Source organism: Stegostoma tigrinum, chromosome 23 (genome assembly GCF_030684315.1).
Source record: "Stegostoma tigrinum isolate sSteTig4 chromosome 23, sSteTig4.hap1, whole genome shotgun sequence".
Taxonomy (NCBI): Eukaryota; Metazoa; Chordata; class Chondrichthyes; order Orectolobiformes; family Stegostomatidae; genus Stegostoma; species Stegostoma tigrinum.
Window position 1 is genome coordinate 33,808,511 of NC_081376.1, and position 19,730 is coordinate 33,828,240.

Sequence of the window (19,730 nt, forward strand, 5' to 3'; positions counted from 1 at the left end):
TAGTCCTTTTTTTTTGTCCAGAACATTCTCCCTCCTTGGCTGTGCTCCAAACCAGATCAAAATTGCCATACAGTCCCTGAAAGTCAAATAAGAGTCAAACCAAACAAAATGGAAAGAAGGAAAATAAGACACAAGCTGTGTGAACCTACAGAAGGGTTCAGCCTTTCTAATGTGGTTCAGATAGGGTAACAGGTCATGATAAAACAAAGATCTGTGGATGCTGAAGACTTGAAACAAAAGCAGAAATTGCTGGTGAAACCTCAGTTACTTCAGCACTGATGAAAAGTCACCAGGCTCAAAACACTCACTCTGCTTAATCCCCACAGACGCTGCCAGACCAGTTGAATTTCACCAGCAATTTCTGTTTTTGTAACAAGTCACAATCATAACTAGAAAAAGTAGAATGTGTCCAAACCTGTTTCACCAATGATCTATACTCTACCATCAGGTGAGAAGTCAGGATGGTTGCTGATTATTCTGCAATTTTCAATGATATTTGTGATTTCTCGGATTCTGAAATGCTCCATCACTACATGCGTCAAGACATGGACAACATTCATGATTGGCTTAATTAGTGACAAGTAACTTCTGCTTTATACAGGTCGCCAGGCAACATAACACCTAAGTCACATGGCTGCATGTGCAGTTTCTCCAATGTTCCAATGCAGAGAGATTGATGTGCTGAACTTGTTTGCTAGCTTTTTGTGATTTATGCATGAGGACTCCTATATCGCTCTGTGCTGTAGCTCTCTACAGCCTTTCTCTATTTAAGTAACATTCAGCTCCTCTGTACTTCTGGCCAAAATGCTCAATCTCACATTTTCCCACATTATATTTTGTCTGCCAAGTTTTTGCCTATTCACTCAACTTGTCCGTGTCATTCTGCAGACTTTTTGTATCATCCTCACCTTCCCATCTATTTTTGTGTGATACATAACCGTGGCTATAGTATGTTCACTTTCCTCATCCAAGTTATTAATATCTATTATAAATAATTGTGGTCCAAACACTGATTCCCTTGGCACTCCACTTGTTACAGGTTGCTATCCTGAAAATGCCACCCACCTCATCCCAACTATTAGCCAGCCAGTCCTCGTCTATGCTAATATACTAATTTTATCCACTAACTTATCATCAAATAGCCAAAATGCTAATATTTTCTTTTCTAGATGTCTCTTTTTATGAGTTCTTTTATCTCTTGAAATATGAAGGACCTCTTCATCGTCTAATGGTATTTCAATGGAATTTTAGCATAATTTAGTGTCCAAATTTTAAAGCCTCTATTTTCTTCCAGTTTTATTCTTTATCCAGGTTTCTGAGGTGTGCAGACAAATGGATAGAACGTAACATCTTATGTTTTTTCTTTGTTACAATTTTGATGTTTCTTGTTAACACAAGGTTACTTCAGAATTTCTCAATCCTTCTTCTAATCTCTGCATTTCATCCTTCCATCTTCTATTAACATTTGTTGTAAATAGCTAAACCTATCTACCTGTACTTGTTCCAAAGTTACACCATTCACTTCAATCTTAATTCTGGTTCCTTCTAACAGTCATGGTTTTTGTCTTTTTGGTGTTCATACTCAATCCCTACTCTAAACTGCTAGATTTTAATTGATCTGTGATTGTTTGTAATGTCCAGTAATGAGCAAACAAACACCAATATTAAGTCTTAGCTACTAATTTTTATTAACTCTTACCCAGGATGTGGGTGTCACTGTCTAGACCAGCGTTCATTGCCAATTTCTAAGCACTGTTGAGAAGATTATGGTGTCCCATTTTTTTGAACCGCTGCAGTTCTAATGTGGGCATGTTAACTGTGCTGGGAGAGAGAGAGCTCCAGCATGTTTTGGCACAGTGACACTAGAGGAATGACAATGCATTTGTTAGAATTGTTCATGGCTTGGTGGGGAACTTCATACATGGTTGTCCTTCTAGAAGGCAGAGATCACAGGTTTCAAAGATGTTGTTGAAGGAGCTGCATTGCCTCTGTGTGTTGATAGGATAGAATATCCTTTATTGTCATGTGCATTCCATATAAAATGTGTACCATTACTGTACATAGTGCCATTTGCATTAACTTAGAATAAAAATTTTTAAAAAATAACTCTAAGAGAGTTCAACTTTTCCTTTTCCGTTGGCACAGCGTGCCAGTGCCAGAGTCCTGCTCTGGGTTTCCCAGCCCATGCCATGCTGCCGAGAATATCCCACTCTGGGTTTCCCAGCCCATGCCATGCTTCTGAGAGTATCCCACTCTGGGTTTCCCAGCCCATGCCATGCTTCTGAGAGTATCCCACTCTGGGTTTCCCAGCCCATGCCATGCTTCTGAGAGTATCCCACTCTGTGTTTCCCAGCCCATGCCATGCTTCTGAGAGTATCCCACTCTGGGTTTCCCAGCATATGCTATGCCGCTGAGGGTGTTCTGCTCCAGGTTTCTCAGCCCATGCCATGCCACCACCAGGGGCCCATTCCACATGGAAGTGAGAGTCCCGCTCCAGGCTTCACAGGCCAACCAGCCAGCTCTACTGCCACGCTGCCTCTGAGGATGCCTCGGCCACTCCAGTGCACAACGAAGCTGCCTCCTGCCGAAGAGCTCTTGTTATCAGATTAAGTTTGAGGAAAAGAAGGGGAAGAAGGAAAAAGAAAAGGAAAAATGATGCAGACGAAAAGGACAAGCCCAGGCACAGGAGCCCACATGCTGCCTACTCTACCACCGCCGTCATGTAAAGGAATCGAATAGTGTGTGGAATGCCAGTCACGTGGACTGGTTTGGCCTGGATGGTGATGAGCTCCTTAAGTGTTGCTGAAGCTGCTTCCATCCAGGCAAGTGGAGATTCCATCACACTTCTTACTTGTGCATTGCAGATGATTGACAGGCATTGTAGAGACAGAGGGTGAATTACTTCCCATAGAATTCTCAACCTCTGACCTGCTCTTGTAGCTCTTATGGTCATTGCCTGGCTCTTGTGTAGCATGAGATAGTAGGAACTGCAAATGGTGGAGAATCTGAGATAACAAGGTGTAGAGCTGAATGAACACAGCAGGCCAAGCAGCATCTGAGGAGCAGGAAGCCTGACATTTCAGGCCTAGACCCTTCATTTTCTGAAGAAGGTTCTAGGCCCGAAACATCAGCCTTCCTGCTCCTCTGATGCTGCTTGGCCTGCTGTGTTCATCCAGCTCTCCACCTTGTTATCTCTTGTGTGGCATGAATGAGAGAATATAATAGCAGGTCAGAGGTTAGAAATACTGCAGTAACTCACCTCCTGACTCCCCAAAACCTCTCCATCATCTGCAAGGTATAAGTCAAGAATGTGATGGAATATTCCCCACTTGCCTGGAAGAGTGCAGCCCCAACAACGCTGTAGAAACTTGACACCATCCAGGACAAGACAGCCCACTTAACTAGCATCAAATCCACTCCCTCCACCACCAACCTTCAGTAGCTGCAGTGTGTACTAATTCCAAAATGCTTTACAGAAATTCACCAAAAATCCTTAGACAGCACCTGCCACAACCCATGACCACTTCTATATAGAGGGTCAAGGGCCGCAGATGCATGGGAACACCACCAGCTGTAGATTCCCCTCCAAGCCACTCACCATTCTGACTTGGAACCATATGGCCATTCCTTCACTGTGGCTGGGTTTAAATCCTGGAATTCCCTCCCTACGGGCATTCTGCATCAACCCATAGTACATGGACTGCAGTGGTTCAAGGTGGCAGCTCACCACACCTTCTCAATGACAATTAGGGACAGGCAATAAATGCTGAACCAGCCAATGATGCCATGTCCCACAAGTGAATAAATAAAAAAAAATACTTGCCAGTTATTAGCCCAAGTCTGAATGTTGTCCATGTCTTACTGTATATGGACTTTATAACTTTTTTAGTACTTCCTTATTACTTCAGTATCTGGCTATTGCAGAAGATGCTAAACATTGTGAAATCATCACAGAATGTTCCCATTACTAACTTTATGATGGAGGAAGCTGCTCGATGAAACAGCCAAAGATATGGGCCTAGGACAGTACCCTAAGAAACATCTGCCATGATGTCCTGAGAGTGAGATTATTGACCTCCAACAACCACAATCACCTTCCTTTGTGCTAAGTAAGACTCGAACCAGTGGAGAGTTTCACCCCGATTCTCATTGACTTCAGTTTCGATAGGGTTCCTCGATGCTAAACTTAGTCCACTACAGCCTTGATGTCAAGGGCAGTCAGAATCATTCTCACCTCTTGAGTTCAGTACTTTTGACTGTCAGGACCAAGGCTGTAATGAAGTCGAGAATGGAGTAGCCCCTGCACCAAGAATAATGATCACAGATAAGGGTAGGCCATTTAAAATAAAGGTGAGGATGAATTTTGATTTTCCAGACTGGTTTGACATCTATCCCATTCAGCACATTAGTAGTGCCAGTCAACATGATGCATTCTGTTGTTGGTTCAAACTTGTTGTTTCTATAAGAACTGTGCAGTGGTCCAATACCAATAACGTCATGGCCAGACGTACCTGCAACAGTTTGGTGAGAATAAGGTCCAGTAGGTTTTTTTCAATCTCAATGTAACACCACTATGACCATTAGGAGTTAGCTAGCTCTGTCAGTAGAGGTACTACTGAGATACCACATTGAAATTTCTCCCCAGTCAGTGTACATTCTGTGCCTTGGTATACTCAGTGCTTTTTCCAAGTGATGTGTTCAACACAGAGGAGACCTGATGTATAAGCTGACAGAGTGCTGTAGTTGGGTAACCAGCAGGTGGTCTCTTACCTTTGTTTGACTTAATACCATGAGACTTCAGAGGGTCCGGAGTCTATGTCCTAGGGAACTCCAGGGCAACTCTATTGACCAAAAAATGCCATTCCATCACCTCAGGTGGGTCTGTCCCGCCAGTGGTAAAGGACATATCCTTGGACTGTGATGATGATATATGCGACATTAACACACACACAAAATAAAACCTTACAGACATAGATCATAAAATCCCTGCAGTGTGGAAACAGGCTCTTTGGCTTGACAAGTCCACTCTGACTCTCAGAGGACCCCACCCAGACCCATTACCCTTTCTCTGTAAACCATGTACACATCCCTGAACGCTATAGGCAATTTAGCATGGCCAATCCACTTAGATACACATCTTTGGACTGCGGGAGGAACTGGAACAAACCCATACAGACACAGGGAGAATATGCAAACTCCACACAGACAGGTGCCCAAAGGTGGAATCAAACCCAAGTCCCTCACACTAGAAGGGAGCAGTGCTGATCACTGTGCTGCCATGCCACCAATTTTAAACTGTTGCTAAAATTAATGCAAATTCTTCCTCTAACAAGAAAAATCTGAAAAAGACAGTCCCTTACTATGAAGTTAATCCCTTCAATCATCTATGTTTTTGTTTTAAGTATCGTTTGGGGTTCACTGTTAATATGTGACTTTCTTTTAACATGAAATAGGTAAGCAAGCTTGCACACCATTGAGAAGAGCTGGAGTCCGAGCAATCTCCAGTGTTAAATCCAGGACCATCATCGTTCCCTGGTGGCAGAGATGGCCGGTGTGATATGAAACAGGAACTATACTGAAGCATCCATTACCCATTTTATTGGGGGAAGTTAAATAGAAGTTAGTGGATCATTAAAAGTACTCAAATCTCTGCGTTGCATGTTTAGGTTTAGCAAAAGGGAGTGGAGATTTGTGTATTTTTAAAAAATTGAGTTTTGGTGTCTGGCACATGATTATGTTCTGGAATATAGATCTTTAACTGTTATTGGAACCTATCTGTCCTTTAAAATGCTCTTCAGTCACTTGGATATGTAACATTACGCTATAAAATTGAACTGTTTCACATTAATCATTTCAAAGTGAGAACTTGTGGAATGGTAATTTGAAGAGTGCATTACAGACTCCTCTACAATAAATAAATAAATATGATAATTATCCATGAATCCCATTAGAAATCAGGATAAAATACGTTCAATCAGAGACTGGTGAGAATTTGGCACTTTCTCCACCATGGAGTGTTTTGAGGTGAATAGAATAGATGCATTTAAGGGGAACCTGGGTAAATGAGAGAGAAAGGTATAGAAGATAGGGCTGAAATAAGTGGAACAGAAGGAGGCTTGTGTGGTCCATGCATACCAGCTAAGACCAGCTGGGTGGAATGGCCAGTTCTGAATATCCTTAGACCCTATGTAATCTAACCATTTTTTTGGATATATTTTATTTTGTTTATAAAGTCATAGAGTCATACAGAATAGAAACAGACCCTTTGGACCAACTGATCCATGCCAACCAGATGTCCCATTTGCCAGCATTTGGCCCATATCCCTCTAAACACTTTCTAATCATATATCCATCCAGATGCCTTTTAAATGTTGTAATTGTACCAGCCTCCATCACTTCCTCTGGCAGCTTTTTCACTCTTTGCATGAAAAAGCTGCCCCTTAGGTCCCTTTTAGATCTTTCCCCTCTCATCTAAACCTTCTAGTTTTGGACTCCCCCAGCCTAGGAAAAGGACCTTGACTACTCACCATGTCCATGCTTCTCATGATTTTATAAACCTGTATAAAGTCAACCTTTGTCCTCTGATGCTCCAAAGAAGAAGCCCCAGTGTATTCAGCCTCTCCCTAAAATCAAACACTCGTTCTGGCAACATCCTTGTATATCTTTTCTGCACCTTCTCTAGTTGAACAACATTCTTCCTATAGAAGGGCGACCAGAATTGTACGCAGTATTCTAAATGTGGTCTCACCTGTGTCCTGTACATCTGTAACATGACGTCCCAACTCCTGTACTCACTGTTCTGATCAATGAAGGCAAGCCTCCTAGGTGCCTTCTTTACTACCCCATCAACCTGCGACTCCACTTTCACAAAAAAAAACTATATCCTTACATCCCTAGGCCTCTCTGTTTGGCAACGCTCCCCAGGGCCCTACCATTAACTCTGTAACTCCTGCCCTGGTTTACCTTAACAATTTGCAAAATGTCATTCAGTTATTCTGTCACAAGATGGAGAATTTGACCTGGTTTCTAACTATAATATATTGGGCACTAACCAATTCTGATCTGTGTGATAAGTGCCCTTATGGCCTCAGCCACTCTAAGGAAAGGAGAGGGGATTCTTATGTGAGATACAGGATGTATAAACTGAGCTGACTTTCACACAGGCGACAGTATACCAACCTGTCTGCACTCCTCGCTCCAGTCCTCCGTTATAATAAATGGTTTTCTGCATTGTGTAGCATTTGTGCCTAAACAAAGGAAGATTGAATTATCTAAATGGATGCAGTCAAAGTGGATGAACCAAACAGTCTCATTATGGCCAGTAATAAATAAAGCAGCAAAAACAGAAACCTAGCTAATCCACAGTTAAGTGGAATCTCAAGAGTTGGAAACATCTCTTCAAGCTTGAGACAACTTCCACAGATGTTACATTTGCAAAACTGTCACTCAGAGGACAATCTAGCTTCCAATTTTGGAAAATGTTCCCAAATTGATCCCACAACTAATTTGAGAGGGACGTGTGAAAAGCTGAATATGTATCTTGCCAATTTTATCCATAACCAAGCTCCCATCTACAAACCCATGTTCCCCACTGAAGTAAACTGCCATCCCACCTCTTCACAGCCTCATCCAAGTGCTGTCAGATTCTGTTTATGGATCATGATTCAATTGTGTGCAAAGATCATGTGAAAATAAATTGTCATTTCCCACAAAAATGGACTATACTATTAAAAAAAGTGACAAGGCTTTTTATTTCTAGTTATGTACTGTAAACTGGTAATGTCATTAATAATTCAGCCTCCATACTTTGTAAGGACATAGTGTATCAATTTGACTAATATTTTTGCAACCATCACTCCTTTGCTTTTCAACAATTTAATACAAGGTTTTTCTGTAAAACACAATTGTAATTAGAGATTACTTTTTAAAGCAGATGTGTGCATGGCTTTGGGGAAAGAAAGAGGCTCTTTCAGTGTTGTGGCACAAACACAATGGGCATTTTGTATCATTTCATAACATTATGAAATCAAGCATGTAACAAACACTGGTAACAGCTGGACTGAAATTTGACAACTGACTGTATTTGTACAAGTTGAGAGTTTTTTTTAACTTGTTAACACTAGATTTGTGTTTTCACAGGCTAAAGTAAATACGTCTTTAATTTGTTTGAATAGTCTCATTATTCTGATTCAACATCATCCGATTTAGTGGAACAATATTTTGTAAAATGAAAATTGTACTTCGTAAAATGTTAGGATTTCTGTTTGTTTTTAACTTCCCAACAATCATAAACCAGTTTGGCGGTGACTGTGTCTTCAATGGCCATACCTGGAAGAAATTACACCAAAAGAAAACAGCTTTAGCAGTCAAAGTTTCATTTAAACAATAAGTGTGACAGGCTGAATGAAGATTTTGTACAATGGAATATCCATTCCTGTGCTCATTAAGGTCATACCAAAAGTATGGCAGATGTGCTGGATCTCTCTGTAATTTAAAAGAGGATTTTGCAGCCGTTTGCCCTTTCCCACTGACTGACACATAGCAGCAAAAGTCTTGTGTTCACTCCCACAGGCTGTGCTGACTCCACCGGGCACACAGGATTGAAAACAGGCCAGCCATATCATCACCAATTGCCAGCAACTCCTGCTAGAAATGTGAGAGAGGCTGGGTGGGGACAGTCAGACTTAGTGGTGATGCTAAGTTGTAATGACAGATTCTTCACTCAGAAGGAAGTTAAAAGGTATTGGAGACATGCAGGAATGTGGAATTCAGGCCATAATCAGATCAGCTGTGACCCTATTAAATGGCAAAACAGGCATGAGGGGATGATTGACTGAAACCTGCTTCTAATTCCTGTGTTTGTATGCTGCAGCATTTCAACGACTTGCTGATACTCACTGACACAAAAAAATCATAAATTGGAAGGCAAATTAATGCTGTGAAATGGTGCTGCAAAAAAGCAGTCAGAATGGAAACAAAACAGCCCTTCAGGGTCTAGGCCCAAAACGTCAGCTTTTGTGCTCCTAAGATGCTGCTTGGCCTGCTGTGTTCATCCAGCTTCACACTGGAGTTTTACTGCACTGTCTGGTTCAATGTAAGGTGTGATGCAAAATTTCAGCATTTGACCCACAAGAGATAGGGGTAAAACAGACTTTCAGAGCTGGATTGACCAGCAGAATGTGAGGCAATTTGTTGAGTTATTTATTCTTTAACAACAAATGTAAGAATTAAACCAATCCTACAACTGAATAAAATACGTTTCTTTTTGACTCAATTACTATTGTATTGAACCTTTCACGACAACACAGAGCAGCAGTGAATGACAAGCTTTGTCCTGTCATCAGCTGCTTTAATAATGGCTTATTTGTTCTCACCCAATGATTTGAAAACTGTGGTCCTGTCACACACAGCAGGTTTGGTTCCTTTCACCACTTCTCCCAGTTCTGCAAAGATTTCAGCCTGTGAGATAAATTGAAAAATGGCTTTGATAATTGACAGTACTGTACTCCTTGTTCCATGACAACTAATACTTTACAATTACAGATTGTTTATAACTTAAATTGAAAAGTAAACTGTTAAATCCAACAAGAGGCAAATGAAGAGCAAAAATGTGCTTGATAGAAACAGGGTTCTAATTATAAATTGCTAAAACTTAGCCATTACCAAAATAAAGGTAGAATAATATAATCTTACTATAATTTCCCTTTTTGAACCTTACTGTACAACTTTGTCTCCGTACTCCCTAGTAGTTCCATGTTCAAGTGGTCTCTTTCACCCATGAGTCTCAAAATTAAGTTTATTTGAATTTGGTGTGCATCGCCATTCTTCCCACTCACTGGTAACACACATGCAACTCCAGTGATGGAAAGATTTGAAAGGGGGAAGCAACATGTAATGAGTGATCAGGAGCACAAATCCTGAATCCTTTCCCCTTTTTCAAAGCAAAGGTACAGAGACCAAATCAACATTACTAATAATATCCTTGCTACACCCCACCCACTGCAAAACAGGACGAGACAATTACCACGATCCTTACCAGCTTCCTGGTCCTCCTAAATCAGTAAATCAGTCACAGAAACTTACTGGAGCTTCTCTGAACATTTCTGCAGAATGTGGTGATGGGTGCTCAAAGCCATGGCATGTATGAAAAGCAGAATTAAAAAGTAGATTTTAACCTTAAAATTTATTATTTCTATGGGTACACATTTGCAGCAAGGAGGAGGATGGATTCTGGGTGACTTCACCTGGAAATCCTTAAACAGAGAGCCGGAAAGGCAAGGACAGGAGGAATGAACTGACTGTAGTGTTGCTCATCCTTAAGGGGAGCAAGGAGATTGGCAACTACTGAAAGGTCGGACAAGCTTATTTTGTGGTCTAGATTACTTGATGAGAGAAGATTGGGTTAGGTTGCGCCTGCATCTGATCATGTTTAGAGAATAAGAGGTGACTTTATTTTTAAATTGTTCGCTCCTGGTATGTGGGTATCCCTCGTTGTCTGAGCAAAAGTGTTGGTGAACTGCCTTCTTCATTCAGATCGGCTAATGCTCAAACCCCAAAGGGATGAATGGTGTAATTCATATGTTTGAATGCACGTGTGCAATAACATCAAACACCAATTACGCCCGAAAGGATGACATCTCCTGACTCCCTCATGGCTCCTTCTCTGCTATCCACATACAAGACAGCATTCTTCATTAGTCCATCATCCAGCTCTCGCCAGTCTGGTCGACAAGCTCCAACAGCTGAAAGATTAAATGTATCACAAACACTCATTAGAAAATCAATTTGAGGAACTGTTTTCAGAGATTTTCTCTTCGCCAATAGACTGTCACTCAATTGTGGGTTCAAGTTCCAACCCAGAGATTTGAGAGCTGGCCTTTAATGAAAATTAGTATGTCACTGAGCAAGTGCTGGACTGATGCAGGGAAGTACACAGGGACCACTGCATCACTGAAGAGTAGTAGTAAGGGAATGCTACGCTGTTGGTGGGACAGGTCTGAAGGTGTGCTGTACTGTTGTAGAGACCAATAAACTGAACCTGTGGTTCAGATAGATGTTAGAATTCCCAGAGCCCATATCAAGAACAGTAGTGACAGGCCAATATCATAACTTCTCACACTAGGAGTGCAGTGTGTTTATTACATACCATTAACGTGGGCTCCAGGTTTTACCCATTCTCCAAACAGAATGGGCTCTGTTGCCATGGTGACTGTTATCACCACATCAGCATCGAGAGCAGCTTCTTTTGCTGAGGCACAAATTGTCACTGGTCCCCCAACTGTTTTCGCAAACTTTTCAACCCGTTCTCGAGTTCGGCTCCACACCCTTACCTGTGATCCAACCAGTGAAACAGGAGTTACTTTAATTTAAAATGTTGCAGATAAGTAAAGACTTGTGATATTGGAAGAAATTACCATCACAGCAATGAAGTCAAGAGGTGATTTAACCATGACTGTTAAACAACTACGAGAAAAGTTATTTAATCCAGTGGTCCCACAAATTGCAATCTGATAACGACCAGATTATCTGTTTTGGTGAGGCTGACTGAGGGATAAATATTGGCCCATGACAGACAGAATAATCCCCCTGATCTTCAAAACAGCGTCAGTGGATTTTACATACTCCTAAAGGGACAGATTGGACCTTCACTGCAGAGCCTTTGAATCTTGTGTTCAATTCTCTGAACTTCAGCTTGAATGCGTGGCCTATTGACTGAGAGGGAGGTTTTGCAGTCTAAATCACACAAGAGGGCAGTAGGGTCACAAAACACTTTGCCTTGGGCCAGGCCTCATGCAGAGTCTGTCATAACTTTTGAGAGTGATTTGAATGAAATTTTGAAACAGAAGGAGATACAGGATTATGGAGAGCTCGTAGGGCAGAGGGAATTGACTTTGGATCACTTTGGCACAAATCTGATGGAACATAATGGGCCTTTGTACCTTTAACTTCTACTGAACCTTAGTTGCTTTTATATATTTGTTTGTGGATGACTGAATACTGGTATTGTGCAATTCAAAAGTATTAGAAAGCTTTCCTGAACAAACAAGTAAAATTACCTCTTGCCCCACCCACAACAAAATAAACACATGAAAAAACGAAAATAGACTGCATCTTTGTTCATTTGATTGTACAGAATAAATGACAATTAGTTTGTGACCCAATACCTGGTGAAAATTGTCATTGTTAACACTTTCATATCCTGCAAGATGAGGAATTAAAACTCTACGACCTAAAAATATTAGAGCTTGGGGTCTCCTTACACATGAGAAACATCTGTACAGCTCACTCCAAAACAGACCATCACACACAATCCCAGATTTGGCTGATTTCCCTTCTTACTTATGATCCTCCAATAACAGGGCTGGCACGGTGGCTCAGTGGTTAGCACTGCAGCCTCACAGCACCAGGGACCCGGGTTCGATTCCAGCCTCAGGCGACTGTCTGTGTGGAGTTTGCGCATTCTCCTTTATCTGCACGAGTCCCCTCTGGGTTTTCTTCTACACCCCACAGATGTGCAGGTTAGGCAGGTTGGCCATGCTAAATTGTCCTGTAGTGCCTAGGGAGTCACTATTCACCTGTTACACGTGAAATACAGAGACAAGAGGAGGGAGAATTTGTGGATGTACCTGCTTGAAAGGAAACATTTTGGTGAAGATTTCATAGTGACTGACAGCCACCGATCCAGCTCCCAGGATACATAATACATCCAGGTTCTTAGGCTTGAGATACTAGGTAAAAATCAACAAAACTGAGACTTAAAACAAAGAATCTGAACAAATCAGCTTCGGTATTTCTCTCTTTGAAACAGTCAGGATATGAAATGTGGCAACCTTTGGGACTGACATTATAAACTTGAGCGGTCTGTCCTTCAGCTCTGCGTTTAGTCCTACATTTATCATTATATTGAGACAGTAATGATTTACTGGTCTAGGTGGCTGAACCACTCAGCAAACAGGCTCTGAAATTACGTGACTATTAACCAGGTAAATACGGCAGCCATTTTGCAATCAGCAAGATCCCACAAAACAGTCTGATGAAGCATTCAATAATTTTTCAAGCACCTTCGGCTATTAGATATTTTCATGTAGTGCTGGGTGAAGGCAGAATCTCTCTTCCTCACCTTTGAGATTTTTATGGGATCCTTAGCACCAAAATAGGGAGATAAGACCTTGGTTTAATGTTTTACCTCAATTTGACAATTTGATTGAGCATTGTCACAGTCTCCAAGTTAGAGCTGGTCCCTACTGCTCTGTACACTTTCTGACAGATTTGATGGTTAAAAGCACTTAAATGAAATGAATAACTTGTGGACTTCTTCCTGAATTGTCCCTCCCCTCTACACAGATAAGGAAGCTTCAGATCAATTATCGGTCCTTGTTGCATTAACTGATTTCTCTCTCAGTGCCATGAGCAAAGTAAATCATCCGCAGCGCTAATGAGTTAGAGAGAAAAAAACGTTCAGCCACAATTGTTGCTGCTGAAACCCACGGAACAACAGCAAATTGCATTTATGTAGCGCCATTAATATAAACTACCCCGAGGCATTTGAAACATTATTGAACAATATTTTACACTGAGCTACATAAGAATATATTAGGACGGATGATCAAAGTTTGGTCAGAGTTTAGAAAAACATTTTAAAGGGAAAGAGAGACTCCAGCAGTTTAGGAAGGGGCATCTAATGATTAGGATCTGAAAAGTTAAAAGCATGGCCATCAACAGTGAACCATTTAAACTCAGAGATACACATGCGGTCAGAGTTAGAGGACAGCTGAGATCTTGGGAAGATTTTGAGTCCGGTGGAAGTCACAGAGATATGCAGCAGCAAAGGTATGGACGGATTTGGAAATATGAGTGAGAATTCAAAGCTCAATGGATGGACATTCACACAGACAGCCTAATTATGAGTTTGGAGGTGGGCAGCATGTAATCAAGTAGGAGAGTGCAAAATGGAAACTCCTCCAAATAATTCCTGTCTCTGCCCAATCAAGTCTGGAGTGTAAAATCTCATGGATGGCCTTTCCTCCTGGACACTACCTATAAATGGGAGATTAATGTCCACTTAAGGACCTCACGACGCAGGTGCCAACATAGTATTCAGTCAGCAGCAAGCAGGGATTGCCAATCCAGGGTTTGTTGGATTTGGCCGTGGGACTCCAGGGTGAGGAATTATTCATAGGAGCTCTGCTTGATCATAAGAACCCAGCATCAGGGCAAGGGGCCTGCTGAGAACTATCCCTTGCCTCGTCTTCTCAAACTCTCCCTGTCCTAGTAGCTAATCCCTCTTTGCAAACCCTACCCCACCCTCACTCACCAATGACCTGGGACGTTTGTAGCGTTCCCCGTAGAATCACATGCTACAAGTGGTGGCAGTATCTAATCAAATGGGAGACAAAGTGATAAAAGCAGAGGGAGAGAGAGATCCAGTGGAAAAGGCAGATAAGAAATAGAGAGAGACAGTAGAAGAAGAGAGAAATGAAATGAGGCAGAAGCCACAAAAGTTACCATTTAAGAGACACTGTTGAATGTTACTTTATTTGAATTTATTTATATTTTCTGTCATTTTCAGTGGTTTATTTAATTTTGCAAGTTATTTCAGTGGGGAATGTATAATTCTACAATGATTGGTACAGGTTGTGGACATGTTCGCCGAGCCAGTGGGTTTGGTTGCAAATGTTTCATCACCCTGCTAGGTAACATTGTCAGTGCATCTCCAGTGATTGGTACAGTTTGGGGCCATGGCAATTCAGTGTAAATGTATCTGGAATCGAAAAGTTATAAGGAGAAATTGTTGTTTTACCTGGAATTTAGAAAGTTGAGGGCGATTTGATTAATGTTTTTAAATTGCTAATACATGCAGACAGATTAAATTGATAGAAACTTTTTTCTTCTAGTCTGGGATTATGGGGCACAGTCTCAGAATTAGAGCCAGATTTTTCAGGAGTGAAATTATGAAAGCATCTACACACAATAGATGGCAGAGATTTGGAAGTTTTTTTTTGCAAATGACATCTGATACCAGAACAGTTGTTAATTTTAATTCTGAGATTGATAGGTTGTTTGTTGACTAAGGGTATTAAGGTCTTTGTGGCAGCTGAGATGGGTACATGGACTCAGGTCACAGATCATCCATAATCTCACTGGATGGTGTAACTAGCTTCAGGGGCTCAATGGCTTCACCAGTTCCCACACTCCTATGTGAGCTATTAGAGGATATTGAATTATTGCCTCCCCATGGATACACAGCCCTGTGCAACGTGCTCTCAGGACATCAGAAAACAAACTGAGTCCTTCCCACTGGAAGAAAAAATCCTTCCTATCTCTTATGTGATGATTATGCCCACACATTGAACAATTACTACCTTGGTTGCTATCGCAGAAACTGCAGCAGTTCGCTTTTCGGTGATCACTGCTCCATCCATCACCTTCAGAAACAACACAGAGAAAAATGAATCATCCTACAACAGTTGGTATATAGCGCACACTATCCACCTGCAGTTTTTGTGGAAATAAAACCCTTGCTTCATACCCCATCAAACCCAAATTCATCCTGACTGTCTCAAGTCATAGGATCACAGAGATAGGGATCTACAGCAAAGAAAAAGGCCCTTCACTCCATCATGTCTGTGCTGGTCAAAAGCAACCACCCAGCTATTTTAATCCCAGTCACTCTCAGCATCCAAGATGAAGAAAGCTCAATTTGTTTTAGGTTCAACTTTGAGGTACCAAACATACAAGATTAAGCCTGTGGTACTTCACTCTCTTGTTCCCCTATTGATGATGGATCCCTTGCATTAGGAGAAGTCAGAGACTTAAAGTTTTAAATTTTACTAAAAATCCTAAACGAGCATGTGTTGTTCCTACATCTTCACACTTTTCCCTCAGTGTGAACAATTGGGTAGATTTGCAAGCTGACTAACAGCTTGGCAAACTGTTAATGCTCGAGAGCCTTATACCAGCCAACAAGAAATTATCCTATACCAAGGGAAGAGAATGGATTTCCACAACCTATAAAATGATTTGGGGTGTGATCCATGTCGTAACACATGGACTGGAGATACAGGAGTGGAATATACACAGCAAATACATACTGCCTTTAAGATGCCATTGCTTGGGTCAAACAGCAGCACTGTTGCATGATGAGAAGTGGTGTCAGAGCTGTTAGTTTGATAAAATCTGACAAGTTTTGTTACCAAGGCATCATCCTTTGCACTGTATGCTGGCATCACTCCTAAAAAACTGAACAATATTCAACCATTAGTTGAACAGAAAAATACAAAAACAAGGTGAATATTTACATAAAGCAGAAAAATTGTGCTAGCTTCCACAATTACAACACAAACTGTTAAACAACATATGGAATGAGCTGCCAGAGGAAGTGGTGAAGACTGGTACAATTATTACATGTAAAAGGCAAGTGGATGGGTAGATGAATAAGAAGGTGTAGAGGGATATTGACCAAATGCTGGCAAATAGGACTAGATTAATTTAGGATACCTGCTCAGCATGGATCTGTTGGACCAAAAGGTCGGTATCTATGCCATACATCTCTGTGACCCTAACTTCCCAAATGTTCCAAGTAATTTCCCAGTAGGGGGGGAGAGAGCAAGGATGGAGAAATGGAGTAAAGGGGCAAAGTCAAATGTGAGGCGGGGGCATTTTCACTCGTTGCTGGACATGAAAAATTCCACAAAGTTACCCCACTACAATAAAGTGTAAAATATATTGAGTAAGCACAAGTCAGGAGTGGAATACTTTATACTCGCTTGGATGACTGCAGGTCCGACAACACTCATAGTTTAATAACACCCAGGACAAAGCAGCCCACTTGCTGACCACCTTATCCATCACCTTTAACTCTTATTCATTCCACCACTGACATACAGTGGCAGTGCGTACCATGTACATGATGCACTACAACAATGACCAAGCCTCAAGTGACAGCACCTTCAAAAACCTGGCCCACTTCCAACCAGAAGGACAAGGTCAGAAGATGAACTGGAACTCCACTAACTGCAAGTTTCCCTTCAAATCACAATCACGATGACTGAGGACCAAATCACTGTTCCTTCACAGTCACTAGGTTAAAATCCTGAAACTTCCTCTTTAACAGCACTGTGGGGGGTCCCTTACGACTTGACAGCAGAGGAACAAGAAAGATAATAGTCATTAGGAATGGATAATAAATGCTGACCTTAAGGGCCTTCTCACTGCAATGAAGACTAATAATTTGCAGCACCATCTGTGTACACAGGATTCTATCTAAAAAGCTGATAGCTAGGGGTTCTCCTGTGAGGCAGAGGGAATGTCCCTACCCTGAACCAAGGGATCTGGGTTCAAGTCTCACCTTCCTCCAGACGAGTGTCCCAGCATCTCTGAACAGGTTGGTTAGGAAAATTGGTGAAACCAAAAGAAAACTGGTTGCTTACATGTTTCAGAGATAGTAGGAACTGCAGATACTGGAGAATCTGAGATAACAAGGTGTAGAGCTGGGTGAACACAGCAGGCCAAGCAGCATCAGAGGAGCAGAAAAGCTGACGTTTCTGAGGTAGGGTATGGGCCAGCTTTCCTGCTCCTATGATGCTGCTTGGCCTGTTGTGTTCATCCAGCTCCACACCTTGTTATCTTGGTTGCTTATGTGTCCCAAGTTTCACTTGTCGTTACTTCTACTTGGGATATGACTGAAAATGAGGCAAAACACAGTGGACTGTTTTTTTTAATGCCTGGATCTTCCCGCCAGAGTGAAGGTTCCTGGGAATACACAAACAAGTCAGGCAGTATCTTTGGAAGGAAACAGTTCAGGCTTCAACTCCCCATCCATCGGTTCTGATAAACAGGTCATCGACCACAAATCTAATCTCTCTCTCTCCACAAATGCTGCCTGACCTGTTGAGTTTTGTTTTGGTTCTTATTTCATATTTCCAGCGTTGGCTGTATGTTGTCTTTAAGGTTCCGGTCAGAGGTGGACAATTGCCAAGGGTATTTTGCAAGAAGTTGACGATGATGAAAACAAAATTAAAAGTGTCAGTGAAAAATACAAACGGTCTCTGTTCTCTTTCTGAAAGCCCGGGGCCTAGTGGCTGTTGTTTGAAAGGTTCCCGCTGTGCTCTCTTGCTTCAGGTCTCTCACCCGTTGTACTTGGCCACAGGCACCGTGCTCCGGACTGGCTGTTCCACTCCGCCGCCTTCACTCGAGAAATTGACCAGAGCTCTCTCCAGCCCCGGGAGCAGCTCCGAGTCTTGAAGGAGCTCTTCAACCTCCCTCGAACTGATGTAGGTCAGTTTGTCGGTCATGCCGAGAGGGTAGCTTACGGTCTTCAATTAACGCTAGCAGCCCTGAGAGCTGAGCTCTGTTTGCTGAGGGAGTCCCAATCAATGATCCGATCAAACGTTAACTTTGGGACAAGTGCTCCAAGAACGTGCCACCTAGCGAACAGCAGGCAGTGAAGCATCGGGACAGGCTCGTTACATGATTCAAAAAGAACTTAACAAATTTTTCTGGAGCTAAGAAAGGTAGGAATACTCTGTAAGCGGTTCGCTGACAGGTAAATCCCAGCTCCTGCGGTCACACGGAATATGAGGTATGCTGGCTCCATTTTATCAGTCTTTTTAAATGCTGCACTACAGCATGTGATGAGTTCCAGGATAATAAAATGTGAGGCTGGATGAACACAGCAGGCCAAGCAGCATCTCAGGAGCACAAAAGCTGACGTTTCGGGCCTAGACCCTTCATCAGAGAGGGGGATGGGGAGAGGGAGCTGGAATAAATAGGGAGAGAGGGGGAGGCGGACCGAAGATGGAGAGAAAAGAAGATAGGTGGAGAGAGTATAGGTGGGGAGGTAGGGAGGGGATAGGTCAGTCCAGGGAAGACGGACAGGTCAAGGAGGTGGGATGAGGTTAGTAGGTAGGAGATGGAGGTGCGGCTTGGGGTGGGAGGAAGGGATGGGTTGGAGGAAGAACAGGTTAGGGAGGCAGAGACAGGTTGGACTGGTTGGACAGCATGTGATGAGTTGCCGTTTTGAGCTGCTCCTGATCTTGGGGTGTACACAGACTGCTGTGGAGTAGGAAGTTCCAGGATTTTGATTCAGCCATACCGAAGGAAAAGCCTCAGAGTACCAAATCAGCATGGTGTGTTACTCAGATCCAACGTGAGCTAATGCTGCTCCAGCATTTTATCATAAGGATTTCTCTCAACCATTACAGCCGAGGCTTATAAGACAGTGACAAACATATTGATTTACACAGAGAGCTGTTAGAATTTACCTGTGTCCTACAGTCATGTCATTACCAGAATTTGATTTTATGTAAATATAGCGTATTGGCCAGGTCAATGAAACTAGAAACTCGAGCAGAGATAGTAAGAACTGCCAATGCTGGAGTCTGAGATAACACAGCGTGGAGCTAGCGGGACGCAGCGAGCCAGGCAGCATCAGAGGAGCAGGAAGAAGGAGAAGAAGGGTCCTGACCTGAAACATCAGCTTTCCTGCTCCTCTGATGCTGCCTGGCTTGCTGTGTTCCTCCAGCTCCACAGTGTGTTACCTAGAAACTCGAGCAGACTTGTTGGTTACATCCCATATCAGTAGCAGCTGGATGTTGGCTAGAGCAGTGGAAGTATCCAAGCAGCAACACTTAATTATTTGAGATTATCTGGGTCATCCTGTCCCTTTTGTAACACCAGCTGCTTAACAGTCAAATCATCAAAACAGCTATTGTAGAATTTTGATGAGAAGG

At 42.2% G+C, this 19,730-nt stretch overlaps 3 protein-coding genes across 15 annotated transcripts in view; 2 read left to right on the forward strand and 1 right to left on the reverse strand.

Moving 5' to 3' along the window:
• Positions 1–9,274, forward strand: part of anks4b (ankyrin repeat and sterile alpha motif domain containing 4B) — a 13,269-nt gene extending 3,995 nt beyond the window's left edge. The window contains exon 3 of the mRNA XM_048551631.2: positions 5,454–9,274. Within this exon, the coding sequence (XP_048407588.1) occupies positions 5,454–5,457 (4 nt within the window). The 3' untranslated portion in view covers positions 5,458–9,274. The remainder of the gene's footprint in view (positions 1–5,453) is intronic.
• Positions 1–18,722, reverse strand: part of crym (crystallin, mu) — a 24,146-nt gene extending 5,424 nt beyond the window's left edge. For 2 of the 8 annotated variants that reach the window (XM_048551639.2, XM_048551640.2), the window contains exons 1-8: positions 18,130–18,722; positions 16,092–16,239; positions 15,363–15,425; positions 12,627–12,728; positions 11,147–11,330; positions 10,621–10,742; positions 9,375–9,459; positions 7,180–8,328 (exon numbers count right to left, since the gene is read on the reverse strand). In XM_048551639.2, the coding sequence (XP_048407596.1) occupies positions 8,252–8,328; positions 9,375–9,459; positions 10,621–10,742; positions 11,147–11,330; positions 12,627–12,728; positions 15,363–15,425; positions 16,092–16,239; positions 18,130–18,293 (945 nt within the window). In that variant the 5' untranslated portion in view covers positions 18,294–18,722 and the 3' untranslated portion in view covers positions 7,180–8,251. The other 6 variants (XM_048551642.2, XM_059654059.1, XM_059654058.1 and 3 more) reach the window with 6 other exon arrangements.
• Positions 18,117–19,730, forward strand: part of si:ch211-256e16.3 (kelch-like protein 17) — a 33,407-nt gene continuing 31,793 nt past the window's right edge. For 3 of the 6 annotated variants that reach the window (XM_048551622.2, XM_048551628.2, XM_048551626.2), the window contains exon 1: positions 18,117–18,580. The gene's annotated coding sequence lies outside the window, so the exon portion shown is untranslated. The remainder of the gene's footprint in view (positions 18,581–19,730) is intronic. The other 3 variants (XM_048551624.2, XM_048551623.2, XM_048551625.2) reach the window with 1 other exon arrangement.